Source organism: Sinocyclocheilus grahami, unplaced genomic scaffold, assembly GCF_001515645.1.
Source record: "Sinocyclocheilus grahami isolate Dianchi unplaced genomic scaffold, SAMN03320097.WGS_v1.1 scaffold830.1, whole genome shotgun sequence".
In the NCBI taxonomy this organism is placed as follows: domain Eukaryota; kingdom Metazoa; phylum Chordata; class Actinopteri; order Cypriniformes; family Cyprinidae; genus Sinocyclocheilus; species Sinocyclocheilus grahami.
The window spans coordinates 106,154-121,096 of NW_015506009.1; the positions used below are offsets into that span (position 1 = coordinate 106,154).

The following is a 14,943-nucleotide window of genomic DNA, read 5'->3' on the forward strand; positions in this document are numbered from 1 at the left end:
GAAAACCCTTTTCCCATGGTGGTCTGTTGCCCAAACCTGTTCCTACACGCGTGCCAACAGTACGCATTTGGGTCCTTAGCTCCTCAACATAAACCCTAAGATATCTTCTGTCTCTTACAGAAATCGGGACGGAGCGGGCCTGTTTCCGGGACATGTCCTCATTTCCTGAGACCAAAGCGGAGAAGTATGTGAACCGTATCAAAGGAAAGAAGTTCCTGCAGTACAACCGGCTGCAGCTCTCACGGATCTACCCTCGCGGTCAGCGCCTGGACTCGTCCAACTACGACCCGTTACCCATGTGGCTGTGTGGCAGTCAGCTGGTGGCCCTTAACTTCCAGACCGCCGGTGAGCACAGAGCTCTCTCTCCTCCTCCTCCTCTGTGTGCATCCTGGCATTGAACAGTGTGACCATTTCTCTGCAGATAAGCCCATGCAGATGAATCAGGCGCTCTTCATGCTGAACGGCAGGAGCGGTTACGTGCTGCAGCCGTCGATCATGAGAGACGACACCTTCGACCCGTTTGACCGGCACTCTCTGAGAGGAGTGGAGCCCATCACAGTCTGCATAGAGGTACACATGCATGCTGCACTGCAATAGGCTATAACCCAACCGTTAGACGGGGTCTCTCCGGGTCCAAATTTGCCCTTCCACTAATTAAGGCCTAAAAAGTCAGAGCAGAAAGCCTTAAATTCATGAGATCATGGCACTGAATGTTGTATGCACTGTAGGGCTGTCGGAATGGCTGAAAAACTAAATTTGAATTTTGTACTTAAATATTATCAAAATTTGAATTCTAAAATGCATAATTTCAGTTATGGTGAAAAATAGCTTTAGGCTTCTCTCCTGAGGCCACAAGAGGGCGCATCGAGCAAAACATTACTAATGCACGTTTATTCAAAGCATAAGATAACATGACTATCTGTGGAAAAAAAGTGCATAATGTTTAAAATAATGTTTCTAAACCAATTATAATTAAGTTGCTTAAACAACTATAAACAAAACCGCATCATGCATGTATGCATCGTTTAAAACAAAGGGCGGAAAGCCAATCACACAGAGTACATTTTTCATTTAAAAACATGAGATGCAGTGGGATTTTTTTCAAAGTTAAACTTGCATTAATTTTACATGGCTTTTTAAACATGTGGCTCCTTTGTGCGAGATGCGAGTGCAATGGTGATAGATGTCCCTCTAGAAAATGTGCGAAATATGTGTTCTGTGTGAATGGCTTGGTTTCAGTTTTGATGTAAACAAGATCTTCTCCGCATTGAAGTTCTCTTTTTCCGCAATATTTTAAATGAACAACGCAGCAGCGCTGCATCTAGTGGCTTTAACTGCACAGACTAACAAAAACATTATAATGCAACGACACTTACATCGTCATCGCATCTTGTGCGCCGCTGATAAGGCTGCCTGCTTAACACACACCTGAAATTCGAATGCAACGTTTTTGCATTCGAGTGTGGATTTTTATTTTAAATTCGACGAATATTGGAAATTCTAATTTTTTTTGACAGCCCTAATGCACTGCAGAATATGAATATCTTCCTCTGTAATTTCGTCTTGTTTTCCAATACAAACATCCTTAAATCAAGATACATTTACTTGAGATGCAGTTTGAACATGTGAAGTCTTGTTGTCTGAGAAATTAAAGAAAATGAAGTGAGTGTGTTTTTAAAAAAGAAATATCTGTCAATAGGGTGTAAACGAAGAAAATAAAATAATTAATGTTTTCCCTTTGAATTAAAGGGATAGTTCATCCAAAAATGAAAATTAGCCCATGATTTACTCACGCTCAAGCCATCCTAGGTGTATGCACCTTTCTTCTTTCAGACGAATACAATAGGAGTTATATTAAAAAACATCCTGGCTCTTCCAAGCTTTATAATGGCAGTGAATGGGTGTTATTTTTCAATAGTCCAAAAAAAGGCCAACAAAGCGCATCCGTCCATAATAAAAAGCGGGAATGCCGTTCCCGGCGTTTTAAAAGACACATACAGCATTTGTTCTCCAGACTGCGCTTTTGTTCGCCAGGTGATCAGCCAATACTGATCGTGTGAGAGTGACTAAGTAGTTGCAAATGAAGGACTGAACTGAACGTTGGTGTGTTTTAAACATCTCTCTTAACACTTTTATACACTCACAATTAGGTTCACACAATTGGTCTAGTTAGTTAGTTTTCCACTCTCTGGGAAACTTAATAGCCAAATAAACAGTGCATACAAATCAGATAGTCACCATATCTATAAATTACTGCGGATGTATTTTACTTGAAACTTGACCACGTTGTATAAAATCACACCAGCTATCATTATAGAATGAGTGCAGGACTACAACGGTTTTATTTCTCTATTGTTATAAACATGCTGATAGGTGACATGCTCAACTCAGGGTTGAGTTTAGTGTATTGGCATAGCACAGCGAGTTTGTCCCAACCAGAAAAAAACTGAAAACCCTTTTCCCATGGTGGTCTGTTGCCCAAACCTGTTCCTACACGCGTGCCAACAGTACGCATTTGGGTCCTTAGCTCCTCAACATAAACCCTAAGATATCTTCTGTCTCTTACAGAAATCGGGACGGAGCGGGCCTGTTTCCGGGACATGTCCTCATTTCCTGAGACCAAAGCGGAGAAGTATGTGAACCGTATCAAAGGAAAGAAGTTCCTGCAGTACAACCGGCTGCAGCTCTCACGGATCTACCCTCGCGGTCAGCGCCTGGACTCGTCCAACTACGACCCGTTACCCATGTGGCTGTGTGGCAGTCAGCTGGTGGCCCTTAACTTCCAGACCGCCGGTGAGCACAGAGCTCTCTCTCCTCCTCCTCCTCTGTGTGCATCCTGGCATTGAACAGTGTGACCATTTCTCTGCAGATAAGCCCATGCAGATGAATCAGGCGCTCTTCATGCTGAACGGCAGGAGCGGTTACGTGCTGCAGCCGTCGATCATGAGAGACGACACCTTCGACCCGTTTGACCGGCACTCTCTGAGAGGAGTGGAGCCCATCACAGTCTGCATAGAGGTACACATGCATGCTGCACTGCAATAGGCTATAACCCAACCGTTAGACGGGGTCTCTCCGGGTCCAAATTTGCCCTTCCACTAATTAAGGCCTAAAAAGTCAGAGCAGAAAGCCTTAAATTCATGAGATCATGGCACTGAATGTTGTATGCACTGTAGGGCTGTCGGAATGGCTGAAAAACTAAATTTGAATTTTGTACTTAAATATTATCAAAATTTGAATTCTAAAATGCATAATTTCAGTTATGGTGAAAAATAGCTTTAGGCTTCTCTCCTGAGGCCACAAGAGGGCGCATCGAGCAAAACATTACTAATGCACGTTTATTCAAAGCATAAGATAACATGACTATCTGTGGAAAAAAAGTGCATAATGTTTAAAATAATGTTTCTAAACCAATTATAATTAAGTTGCTTAAACAACTATAAACAAAACCGCATCATGCATGTATGCATCGTTTAAAACAAAGGGCGGAAAGCCAATCACACAGAGTACATTTTTCATTTAAAAACATGAGATGCAGTGGGATTTTTTTCAAAGTTAAACTTGCATTAATTTTACATGGCTTTTTAAACATGTGGCTCCTTTGTGCGAGATGCGAGTGCAATGGTGATAGATGTCCCTCTAGAAAATGTGCGAAATATGTGTTCTGTGTGAATGGCTTGGTTTCAGTTTTGATGTAAACAAGATCTTCTCCGCATTGAAGTTCTCTTTTTCCGCAATATTTTAAATGAACAACGCAGCAGCGCTGCATCTAGTGGCTTTAACTGCACAGACTAACAAAAACATTATAATGCAACGACACTTACATCGTCATCGCATCTTGTGCGCCGCTGATAAGGCTGCCTGCTTAACACACACCTGAAATTCGAATGCAACGTTTTTGCATTCGAGTGTGGATTTTTATTTTAAATTCGACGAATATTGGAAATTCTAATTTTTTTTGACAGCCCTAATGCACTGCAGAATATGAATATCTTCCTCTGTAATTTCGTCTTGTTTTCCAATACAAACATCCTTAAATCAAGATACATTTACTTGAGATGCAGTTTGAACATGTGAAGTCTTGTTGTCTGAGAAATTAAAGAAAATGAAGTGAGTGTGTTTTTAAAAAAGAAATATCTGTCAATAGGGTGTAAACGAAGAAAAGAAAATAATTAATGTTTTCCCTTTGAATTAAAGGGATAGTTCATCCAAAAATGAAAATTAGCCCATGATTTACTCACGCTCAAGCCATCCTAGGTGTATGCACCTTTCTTCTTTCAGACGAATACAATAGGAGTTATATTAAAAAACATCCTGGCTCTTCCAAGCTTTATAATGGCAGTGAATGGGTGTTATTTTTCAATAGTCCAAAAAAAGGCCAACAAAGCGCATCCGTCCATAATAAAAAGCGGGAATGCCGTTCCCGGCGTTTTAAAAGACACATACAGCATTTGTTCTCCAGACTGCGCTTTTGTTCGCCAGGTGATCAGCCAATACTGATCGTGTGAGAGTGACTAAGTAGTTGCAAATGAAGGACTGAACTGAACGTTGGTGTGTTTTAAGGTTTTGGGAGCACGCCATCTGCCCAAACACGGTCGAGGTATCGTTTGCCCTCTCATCGAGATCGAAGTTTGTGGAGCAGAATATGACAATGCCAAGCAGAGGACGGACTCTGAAGGTGAGGTGTAGATGCAAACATCTCCTACAACAACACCACCACCTAAGAACAAATGTTGATGGGGTAAGCGGGATCACTAAAAGATTTACCTGTTTTACTCTCAGCGGACAACGGTCTGAACCCCACCTGGCCCAGGAAACCCTTCCGATTCACCGTGTGCAATCCTTCCTTTGCCTTCCTGCGCTTCGTGGTCTATGAAATCGACATGTTCAACGACCAGAACTTTCTCGCCCAGGCAACGTTCCCCATCAACTGCCTCAAAACCGGTACGGCTCGCCAAAAAAATTAGCGCCTTTGTGCTTTCAAAGGGAACGTTTACTTGGTCTAAATCAGGGCCGTCCAAACTCGGTCCTGCAGAGTTCAGCTCCAACTCGTCCCAACACACCTGCCTGGACGTTTCTGATTGGTAACTAATCAAGGTTTACTAGAAACCTCCACGATGAGTTGGAGCTGAACTCAGGAGGAACGTCGGCCCTCCAGGAGAACCCGTGAGTTCATCCTTTAAGGAATGTAAAAAACAATGTCACTGATGTCTGTCTGTAGGCTACCGGTCTGTCCCGCTCAAGAACAGCTACAGTGAGGATCTGGAGTTGGCGTCCCTGCTGGTGCACATGGACATCGTCAGAGGAAGGGTGCGCATCATGTACCTTGATTAATCGACTTAAATGAGTGTGCTGTATCGTGATGGCAACCTGGTTCTCTTCTGCAGCATGAGAACGGCGAGATGTTGAGTCCCTTGTCGGCGGCGGGGGCCATAGCCATGCAGGTGGGCCGGGAGCGTACGGGGGACACCAGCTCCGTCTCCTCCACATCCCCCCTGCCCTCGTCTCCGGGCCAGGCGCTGGGATACCATGGGCGGGAGGGCTCGTTCGAGGCCCGCTACCAGTCACCACTGGAGGACTTCAGAGTGTCCCAGGAGACGCTGCTGGACAACGAGAGCAGGAGGTACGCTTGGTTGAAAGATGTTCAATTTACATTTTTACGACATTTAACTTTTGAGTCTGCACAAAAAAAGTATTTTTGTACCTGCGTCAGCAAATTATTCTCAGAAGTTTTAACAAGAACTGCTGTAAGTATCAAAATGTCCTAACTTAGTTAAGGGCTAAACGGCTTCCACCAGACACGGCATCAAAGCGATTAACTGAAATTAAAGGGATAGTTCACCCAAAAATGGAAATTCTGTCATTAATTACTCACCCTCATGTCGTTCCAAACCCGTAAGACCTTCGTTCATCTTCGGAACACAAGTTAAGATATTTTTGATGGAATCTGAGAGCTCTCTGACCCTCCCATAGACAGCAAGGTAACTACCACCATCAACGTCTAGAAACGTAGCAAGGAGATCAGTAAAATAGTCCATGTGGCATCAGGGGTTCAACCGTAATTTTACAAAGTTACAAGATTACTTTAAGCACAAAAAAAAAAAAAAAAAATTCTGAACGTAAATTGTGTATGCTGTTCTGTGTCAGCTGTGTCAACGCGGATATGTTGTTTACATCGTTTACGCTTTGATTTGAACGAAAACAACGTATCCGCGTGACACGCTAGGGTGATGCGGAGGAGACGGATTGTTCAATAAAGTCTTTTTTATTTTATTTTTTTTACTTTTGTGCTCAAAAAGTATTCTCGTAGCTTCATAAAATGACGGTTGAACCCCTGATGCCACATGGATTATTTTACCTTGAGTGGGGGTTGTATCATTCATCACTTTGAAACCGATTCCAGGTTAACATTTATGGAGTAATAATACTTTTTCTTTACTGTATCTCTCTGGCTTATATGTGTGTGTGTGTGTGTGTGTGGTTAGAAAAACGTTGCAGCTGATCTGCTCTCAAAGAGCCTCTCACTCCAGATCTTTATTTCATTTCAGATTCTTTTTATTATTTAAACATGTTTTAAACGTTCATAATGTAATTTTTTTCTATACGAGTATGTTACAGATCTCCCTCTCTCTGCGACTCTCTCCCGCTCAGGGCCACGCGAGTGGCAGAGGGGCTTGCGGAGCGTGACGGAGCTTTGGCTCACGGACAGAAACTAACAATTATCTGCTTAGCTACAATCTGAACCTGCGGACGGGACGGGGGTGTTCTGACTCGGGGACAGCGTTTGGGTGGACGACAAAGGCCAATGTTTCAAAATTGAGTGGGGGTTGTATCATTCATCACTTTGAAACCGATTCCAGGTTAACATTTATGGAGTAATAATACTTTTTCTTTACTGTATCTCTCTGGCTTATATGTGTGTGTGTGTGTGTGTGTGGTTAGAAAAACGCTGCAGCTGATCTGCTCGAAATTATGAAGTTATCAAGTGACCAGAGAGCAATATCACTCTCCTTGTTTTATGTTTTGCCAGTCTGCACGGGTGGACTTGAATTCACAAACGGCTCAGGTGGGGTTTTGGAGCTGCGAGAGCTTTGTGGAAACGTTGCGTATTTAGTTTACAGAACAGAACTTGGACCATCTCATTTCAGACCGTTTTATCCCTCTAAAACCATTTCTGTGATTTATCGTTTACTGTTCCTCCACACTTTAGCAATTGAAAAGTCTTGTTCCTGAAGGCTTTTTATGGTGTAGTCTTATCAGGTCAAATAGGTAGGACATTTTATGTATGATTTAGTACCTTTAGTAGCGTGTTAACCATGATGTCTGTTTTAAAGGGATAGTTCACCCAAAAATGAAAATGTGATGTTTATCTGCTTACCCCCAGGGCATCCAAGATGTAGGTGACTTTTTCTTCAGTAGAACACATATGATGATTTTTAACTCAAACCGTTGCAGTCTGTCAGTCATATAATGGAAGTGAATGGGAATCACGGCTTTATGAGTAAAAAAAACATACACAAATAAAACTCTGCGGCTCGTGACGATACATTGATGTGTAAAGACATGAAACGATCGGTCTGTGCAAGAAACTGAACAGTATTTATATAGTTTTTTTTACCTCTGATGCACTGCGAAGTCTGAGCTGTCCTGAGTGTTCAAAACATCCAGCACGTGACGTGTCGTCGTCTTGCTTTTTGGCAGATCTCAGACTTATAAGTGCATTACTGCCACCTATCTCTCAAATGGACCATTGACACTCTCAATTAGGCGTGTCAATGGTCCATTTGAGAGATAGGTGGCCGTAATGCACTTATAAGTCGATCTGCCATAAAGCAATTAGACGACGCGTCACGCGCCTGCTGTCGAGGACGTGCTCAGGACAGTTCAGACACTGCAGTGCATCAGAGGTAAAAAACTATATAAATACTGTTCAGTTTCTTGCACAGACCGATCGTTTCGTGTCTTTACACATCAATGTATCGTCACGAGCCGCAGGGTTTAATTTGGTTTTGTTTGTGTATGTTTTTCAGACTGTCAAAGTCGTGATTCCCATTCACTTCCATTATATGACTGACAGACTGCAACGGTTTGAGTTAAACATCTTCGTTTGTGTTCTACTGAAGAAACAAAGTCACCTACATCTTGGATGCCCTGGGGGTAAGCAGATAAACATCACATTTTCATTTTTGCGTGAACTATCCCTTTAAGAAAGCCAAAGGTAGGTTTATACAAGAAATCGAGACCAAATAAGTCTGTCTCTGTTCTTTGGGTTAGTAGAACACCCTGAGCGTTGAATAATTCTCATGATACATTTTTTTTCTTCTTCTGTGGACAGGAGTAAGGGCATTTTGGTCAGTCTTTCTATAGATGTATACCTTGTGCCAAGCAGTCATCTAGTTTTGTGTTGTCAAAGTATTGCCCTAATACGAATTGTCACTGATTGATGAACAGGCTAAGACTGCTAAACCTCAGTATTCACAGTTGATGTATAGCGAAAACAAGGCCATATTTATTGTAGCTCTAAGTTTCACGCAGTTCTCTTGTTTAGCCAGTAGAGGTTGAGATGTTACTGAACTGCACACATATACACATGCCATGTAGTTCTGCCAATCGTTTCGTGTCTAACAGCCGTATACAGAAGCCATTGTGATGCTGTCGCATTGCTTTTCCATCTCTGATGCTTTACCTGCCTCTCTGTTTGATCATGGGGTCCAGGTGCATTTTTATGGAGCAAGATGACTATGGAGAGCTTGTTTGCCTTTTCCCCCTTTTTTGCCTTGTGGCTGCTACGTTATGCCACTATTGTCACAGTATTTATTTGGTTCTGTGCATGACAGCTCAGAGTCTGAAAGATGCTCCAGAATGTACTCCTCAAATTATAGTGTTACATTGTTATATGTTCCACTGTTTGGGTGTGTACAGAAATGCTAATTAATTTGAAAATTGTAAACGAGGGGCATTTTAACACGGAGGGATGTGCGATTCAAGCAACTGGCTTGCGCCTTTGGATGCATGCATAAATTCTGTCATAACACTTTTTTTATTTTTTAGTCTTTTGCAATGATCAGTGTATATAGCAATTTGCATTACGCAATCTAGAAATATTACAGAAAGACACAGGGACCATAATCACTTCCTGAGCTTTGAGAGGAAAAGACGAGGCCAGATGCCTTCAGAGGGAATTTGTTCAAGTTCCCTTACATTTATTCCTAATTAGCCAACATTCCCTCAATTAGTTTTAAGCATTAATCCCTCTCCTTGTACTTCTGTAGCCCTTCTCCAGTCTGTAAATTAGTTTCTGCTATTTTCTTGCCTCATCTTTAATGTGCCTTGGTGTATGTATACATATATACATCAACGAAAGATTTCCCTGTTGGACATGTATGCCTTTTTCTGTTTTCTTGCATCAGTGTTTTGTTACCAATGTTCTTATTTACAACCAAGCCTTTCCTGTAATGTGCCTATGCTATATTGGAGGACGTATACGTTTTAATTTTGCTTTTCATATGAAACATAATCAAGCCTGAGAATAAACTACTTATTCAACAATGAGTGGGTTTTTTTTTTCCCCAAGCCTGAAAATCCATGACCATTTTTTTGTAATATTAAATTTATTCTGCAAATAGTATTTGTAAAAATCATACAAGCCTAAGCGTTCACACTGGTGAATCAGTTTCGTCACAAATAGTCATGACTTTAGGGGTTCTTTTACTTTGAATGACATTTCAGGGGGGAAAAAAATGTGCTGTGGTATTGCTGCTCACCTGCAGCATACAACTCAACCTCTCTGAGGTGCAATTAAGTCATATTTTAAGAATTACAAAAGGGCTCAATGAGCGCTGTGCAGTTTGCGCTTAGTACCACCATAAGTTCCCTACAAATGGTAATTCCTCCCCAGACGAAAAAGACAGGAAATTCACATCCAAGAAAAACTTCTCTGTGGACTTCAACTTGGGTCTCTCACTTCACGAAGCTACGGTCTGTTTTCCCCTCTATCCCATCCAAATAGAAAAAGCAGCTGGCTGGTGAAGGGGTGCATCCTGATAATCCACACCATGTCTTACAGCTAGTAATGGAAAATATTCATTTGGGGAGGGGTTTTTTTTCTTTTTACAGAGGTGTTTGCCAGTGCTCCTGTTAAAGTTTAATCGGTTTAAAAAAAGCCTTCAATTAAAGGCCACATGTGCTGTAATCCCATGGGCTGATATCGCTTCACATTCATTCATGCATCCACTCTCCTCTTCAGTTAGACTGCGAAAATGAACAAACAAGTATTAAACACAACAACCTCACATTGGACACAATCTAACGGCTAATCCTATCCTTAAATAGGATACAATATAATTCATGGCTGAGATGGCAGAAAATGAATCACCTTGTTTAGTATTTGTTGAGATGTCAACTACTGTGGTTTGATCCTTAGATATTAGGTTGCTTCCTGACTGCTCCACCTTTTCATCTTCATGGTCTGGATGCTGTGACGCCGTAGCAGCTTCAGTTGGGGTTACAGATGATGATTCAGTCATCACACCTCCTTTGCTCTCAGAGTTCCTTTCCTCCAATAAAGGTGGTGTCTTATTGGCAAACCACCGCCGGATTGATTCCTCACCTAACCCACTTGATTTGACAATCTCCTCTAACTTAGTCTCATCTAGTTTACCATGCTTGTCTAGGTGCTCCTTTAGGATGCTAATGTTATCTTTCTGGAAGTCTTCCTCGTCTACCATGGTCTGGTAACTCTCAAGCCACTTGAGCTGACCGTTCTTTAGGACATAGCGGCAATCTCCAAACCAACGTACCACCTCTGGTCGCAGTAGGCCCGTTTTAGTTATCAGCTCATTGTACTGCGGACTACTGGGCCAGTGGGTGCGTGCAAAGACTTTCTTCAGCAGGTGGAGCTGTTCGGGCGTCTTCTTTCCTCGGTATGGGGAGGTCTGAGGAACAGTTGTCTGAGAGATAGATTGTGCCACCTTAGTAGCCTCATTCGGTTGACTGTCCTCTGGCTCACCTTTTCCATTAGATTCAGTAACTTTCAGCATTTTGAGATTGATTTTGATAGGGTTAACTTTCGGCTCGGTGCCGCTCTCATCCTTCTGTTTGTCCTCTTTGTCTTGTTGCGCTTCCTTGGAGGAATCTTCAGCTTCATGGGCCTCCTCATTGCTGCTTTTTTCCTTGTATATTCCATGCTCCTCTGTCTCTCCCACTGCATCATCATCTTCCCTTTCTGCCCTCTCAGCTTCCTCTTTCTTCTTCTCTGCTGCTATCCTCCTCCGTCGCTCAGCAAACCAACCGTGGATCTCACGGCGAGTCATCTTTGTTTCTGCTCTTAACCGGTCAACTTCTTCACTAGATGGATCTGGGTCCTGTGCAAAGCTGGCCTCCAAAGCACGAACCTGGTGGGGCTCCCGCTCTTTGTACCGTATCGCCGTGAAATCTGGTGATGGGGGGCGTGGAGGACGCCGTGTTGGAGTTGGTGGGGATGATGCCTGTGAGGGGCTGAGAGGTGACTGCTGGGGAGTTTTGGGCCTCTCTAGGGGTGTACTGTTTTCAGACAGGTCTACAGCAGCAAGAGTATCCAGTTGGGAAATGCTACCACTAGCTGTAACAGTCTGACCTCCGCCACTTGACCTTGAACCCTTCAGATTCCGGAAGTGGTAGCGGCGGTCGCTGAACCATTTCCGTACTTCACGTACAGACAGACCAGTTAGGCTTATAAGTCGGTCTACTTCCTCTTGATTAGGAAACTGGCTAACAAGGAAGCTCTCCTTTAAGGCTGCCAGCTGTTCCTGGGACTTTTTGGTTTTGTTAAAGCTGGGGTCCAGGAAGTTAGTGGTGGAGAATATGCGCGAGTTCACAGAGACAGGAGAGTCTGATTTACTTGGTACTGCGCTATCTGTTGTAGTTGTAGATGCCGCGGTCGTGGTTGGAGTGGTACTGGCATCTGAAACATTGTTCTTGCTGTTAATGTTGCTTTTAGCCTCAGAATTGCCTTTACTCTCACTTTTCACAATAGTACCGTTGCTTTGAATGCAAGTGGCATCAGTACCCGGTGTATTGACCTTAATGTTGCTGTTGCTATTTGACTTAGCAGTGCTGCTGCTACCAATACTGATCAGGCTAGCCTGGCTACATAAGCTGCTAGTACTGCTAATACTGCTTGAACTGCTGCTAGCATTGCTGCTGCTACTACTGCAATTTCCACTACTGCTGCTACCAACAGTGCCTAAAACCATGCTGATTCCTTTATCGGCTACCAGGGCTGCAGCGGGTCTGGCCTGCATCATCGGCTTTGCAGCAGCCTGAGGTTTAGGTGTTACGGCTAATGCAACAGGGGCACTGCTGACCTGAATTCCATTAGCCATCATTGGCTGCGTGACAATCACCCCTCCTTGGCCAACCAGGCTACCTTGTAAGATGTGAGGGATGCCAGTTGTGCCCAGAACTGTGATAGTTGGCCGAGTAGTGGTGTGGTGGGTCTGACGTTGCTGTTGGCTATTTGAGGGTGCTGCCTGTATGATCGTATTGAACATTTTTCTGCGGGCATCTTCTATTTCCTCTGGAGACCAGCTGATTCCTTGTTTCAGCCTCTGCGCTGTGAACCAGATCTTGATCTGCTCCTCGGGGTACTTGGTGACTACAGTAAGGTAGCAAAGCTCAGCCTTGGTTGGATAAGGGAACTTGCTAAAGGATGTCTTTAAGAAACTGCTATTGTCCATGGATGCATTGTAGGTGGGAATGCTGCTGAGGGGGATCATTACTTTTGGAAGGTTCTTAGTACTTGATGAGGAGGATGCCGAAGAGGAATGGGATGAGGAGACAGTGATTGGAGCAGATTGTTGATTGAGACTTCTGTTCTGCACAACAGATACAACTTGTGTAACAGCTGTCTTCAGAATGGGCAAAGCCCCAGAGCCATTAACAATCTGTATGGCCGACGGCAGGGCAACTTTGCTGGCTGCTCCATTGTGTACAATAGTGGGCACACGAGTGACTGTAACTGCAGGAGAGTCACTTTTCTCCACCACTTTGGTAATAACGGGGGGAGGGTCATCAGTTGCAGGGTGGGAAACTACAATCTTTTTGGGTTCTGATTTACCCTTCAACATTTTCATGATTGGTGTCTTGGTGATGGATATCTCAGTTTCTTTAGAGCTAGTGCTTTCACAAGGTTCCACGCAAAGATTCTGCTCTACTATGATTCTATTGTCCTTCTTTTTGAGCTGAAGTGTGGTGGTTATTGTACTGGGATGGACACGGGCATTGTGCAGTGCTAAGCCCTCAAATTTTGTAGCACTTGTCCCGCAATCCACACAACGAAAACAAGGGTCAATGCGGAAATCTGGGTGCCCACAGTAGACATGATCGAGGAAAAGATTTAGGTCCTTGGTCTCAAAGTTACATAGCCTACAAGTGTAAATGTCTGCATCTTTATGGGTATCACCTGCTTCTTGCCCAGAGGACTCATCCAAACTTTGACTGCTTTTTCCACTTGCTTCCTCTGTAAGGGAAAAGCCAATGTCCTTGATTGGAGGGGAAAGTCTGCCCCGTTCAAAGTCATGCAGATGCATGGCTTTTACAGGAATCATGCACGGAATGGTGGACTTCCTCTTGCTAGCCATGGTGCTGTCTACTTGGTCTCCAGTGAGAGTCCTGATTAATTATTATGGTTATCCACTCTTATAGAACTTGTTGGTAGACATTATCATCAGGTCATTATAAGTATTACATGACCTTAATGGTTTCAGGCATCAGAGCATCTGTAAAGACAAAACACAACAGCTTTTAAGAACCACAGAAATCAAGCTTAATTTAGTTATTATACTAAAATAACAAAAAGCTGCCTATTGACCTTCTATCTTTAAACGTCTTTTCACTTACAGTATAAAAGAGAAGAGAAGAGCTGCTTTTATGGCTGTCTCTGATGACTGAGCTACTTTCAAAGAACCTTTTATGGCCTCTCAATCTGTTTAAGGAGCGTTCTCACACCCCATCCCACCCTATCCCCTCTCTCTGAAAAAGTTTAACTTTTGCAGTTTAGATCAATGACATGCTATCCATCAAAAGCGATTGATTTTATCATATCAAAAATGTGAAAAAACATAAATTTCAATATACATACATACTTATGTTCAACAGTGTATTCAGTAAACAACAACACGCAAGAAAAAAAGCACTGCAGTTAATTTCTGATTCAAATGGCTACAACTGCCAAGGCCTACTAGAAATATAGGTCACTTTCAATTCACTAATCTTAGACTGCAAACATACCCAGGAACATGTAGTGTTGCTTTCGTCGACAAAAATTATGACTAAATATCGTCGTCAACGAACCTTTATCACGTGACGAAAACGAGACGCATCGTAAATGCTGGTCATGTGACGATGACTGTAATTAAACGTATAATGCAATATTGTTGATGAATAAAAACGAGACTAAATGTGGTTTACAAAATAAAAACTATGCTAAAATGTCTCTTCATTTTCGTTGACCAAAACGAGACAAAACTAAATGTTATAACGTTATTTCGTTCTCGTTTAGTCGCGTTATTATTATTATTTTGCAGTATTTCTGTTTCCTGTCTCTCACTGCATCAGGTCGCACTGCGCAGACGCAGGCGACGTCACTTCCTCAAGCCCCACTCGTGGCATTATTTAGAAGACAACAACAAGCAAGTTAAGTCTGACACAGAGAAAGGGACCAATGGCCAGCCAGCCGGGGGTTCGTCTTTATTTAAATTTATGTGTGTGTACTTCTAACACATTTGCTTGGTAAAATAAATGTTGTAAATTCAAATCAGAGCATCTTCCGTGTCTGGAATGGATGTATTCTTGAGTCTATAAGGTAACAATAATATAATAAGATAACCTTGTTTGAAATGGGTTTGGCTAAAAGAAAATTTGGGTTTTGTCTATACTACTAGGTACTTATACTATATTGACTGG

The 14,943-nt window shown here is 42.7% G+C and overlaps 2 protein-coding genes across 2 annotated transcripts in view; one reads left to right on the plus strand and one right to left on the minus strand.

Annotated features, from left to right (window-relative positions):
- Positions 1 to 7,795, plus strand: part of LOC107562619 (1-phosphatidylinositol 4,5-bisphosphate phosphodiesterase gamma-1-like) — a 60,301-nt gene extending 52,506 nt beyond the window's left edge. Inside the window, exons 27-33 of the mRNA XM_016247283.1 lie at positions 121 to 345; positions 422 to 570; positions 4,564 to 4,678; positions 4,783 to 4,944; positions 5,222 to 5,310; positions 5,388 to 5,632; positions 7,768 to 7,795. Coding sequence (XP_016102769.1) covers positions 121 to 345; positions 422 to 570; positions 4,564 to 4,678; positions 4,783 to 4,944; positions 5,222 to 5,310; positions 5,388 to 5,632; positions 7,768 to 7,795 — 1,013 coding nt within the window. The remainder of the gene's footprint in view (positions 1 to 120; positions 346 to 421; positions 571 to 4,563; positions 4,679 to 4,782; positions 4,945 to 5,221; positions 5,311 to 5,387; positions 5,633 to 7,767) is intronic.
- Positions 7,796 to 8,320: 525 nt separating this feature from the next.
- LOC107562626 (zinc fingers and homeoboxes protein 3-like) overlaps positions 8,321 to 14,943 on the minus strand; it is a 22,296-nt gene continuing 15,673 nt past the window's right edge. The window contains exons 2-3 of the mRNA XM_016247296.1: positions 10,376 to 13,757; positions 8,321 to 10,251 (exon numbers count right to left, since the gene is read on the minus strand). Of these exons, the coding sequence (XP_016102782.1) occupies positions 10,247 to 10,251; positions 10,376 to 13,619 (3,249 nt within the window). The 5' untranslated portion in view covers positions 13,620 to 13,757 and the 3' untranslated portion in view covers positions 8,321 to 10,246. The remainder of the gene's footprint in view (positions 10,252 to 10,375; positions 13,758 to 14,943) is intronic.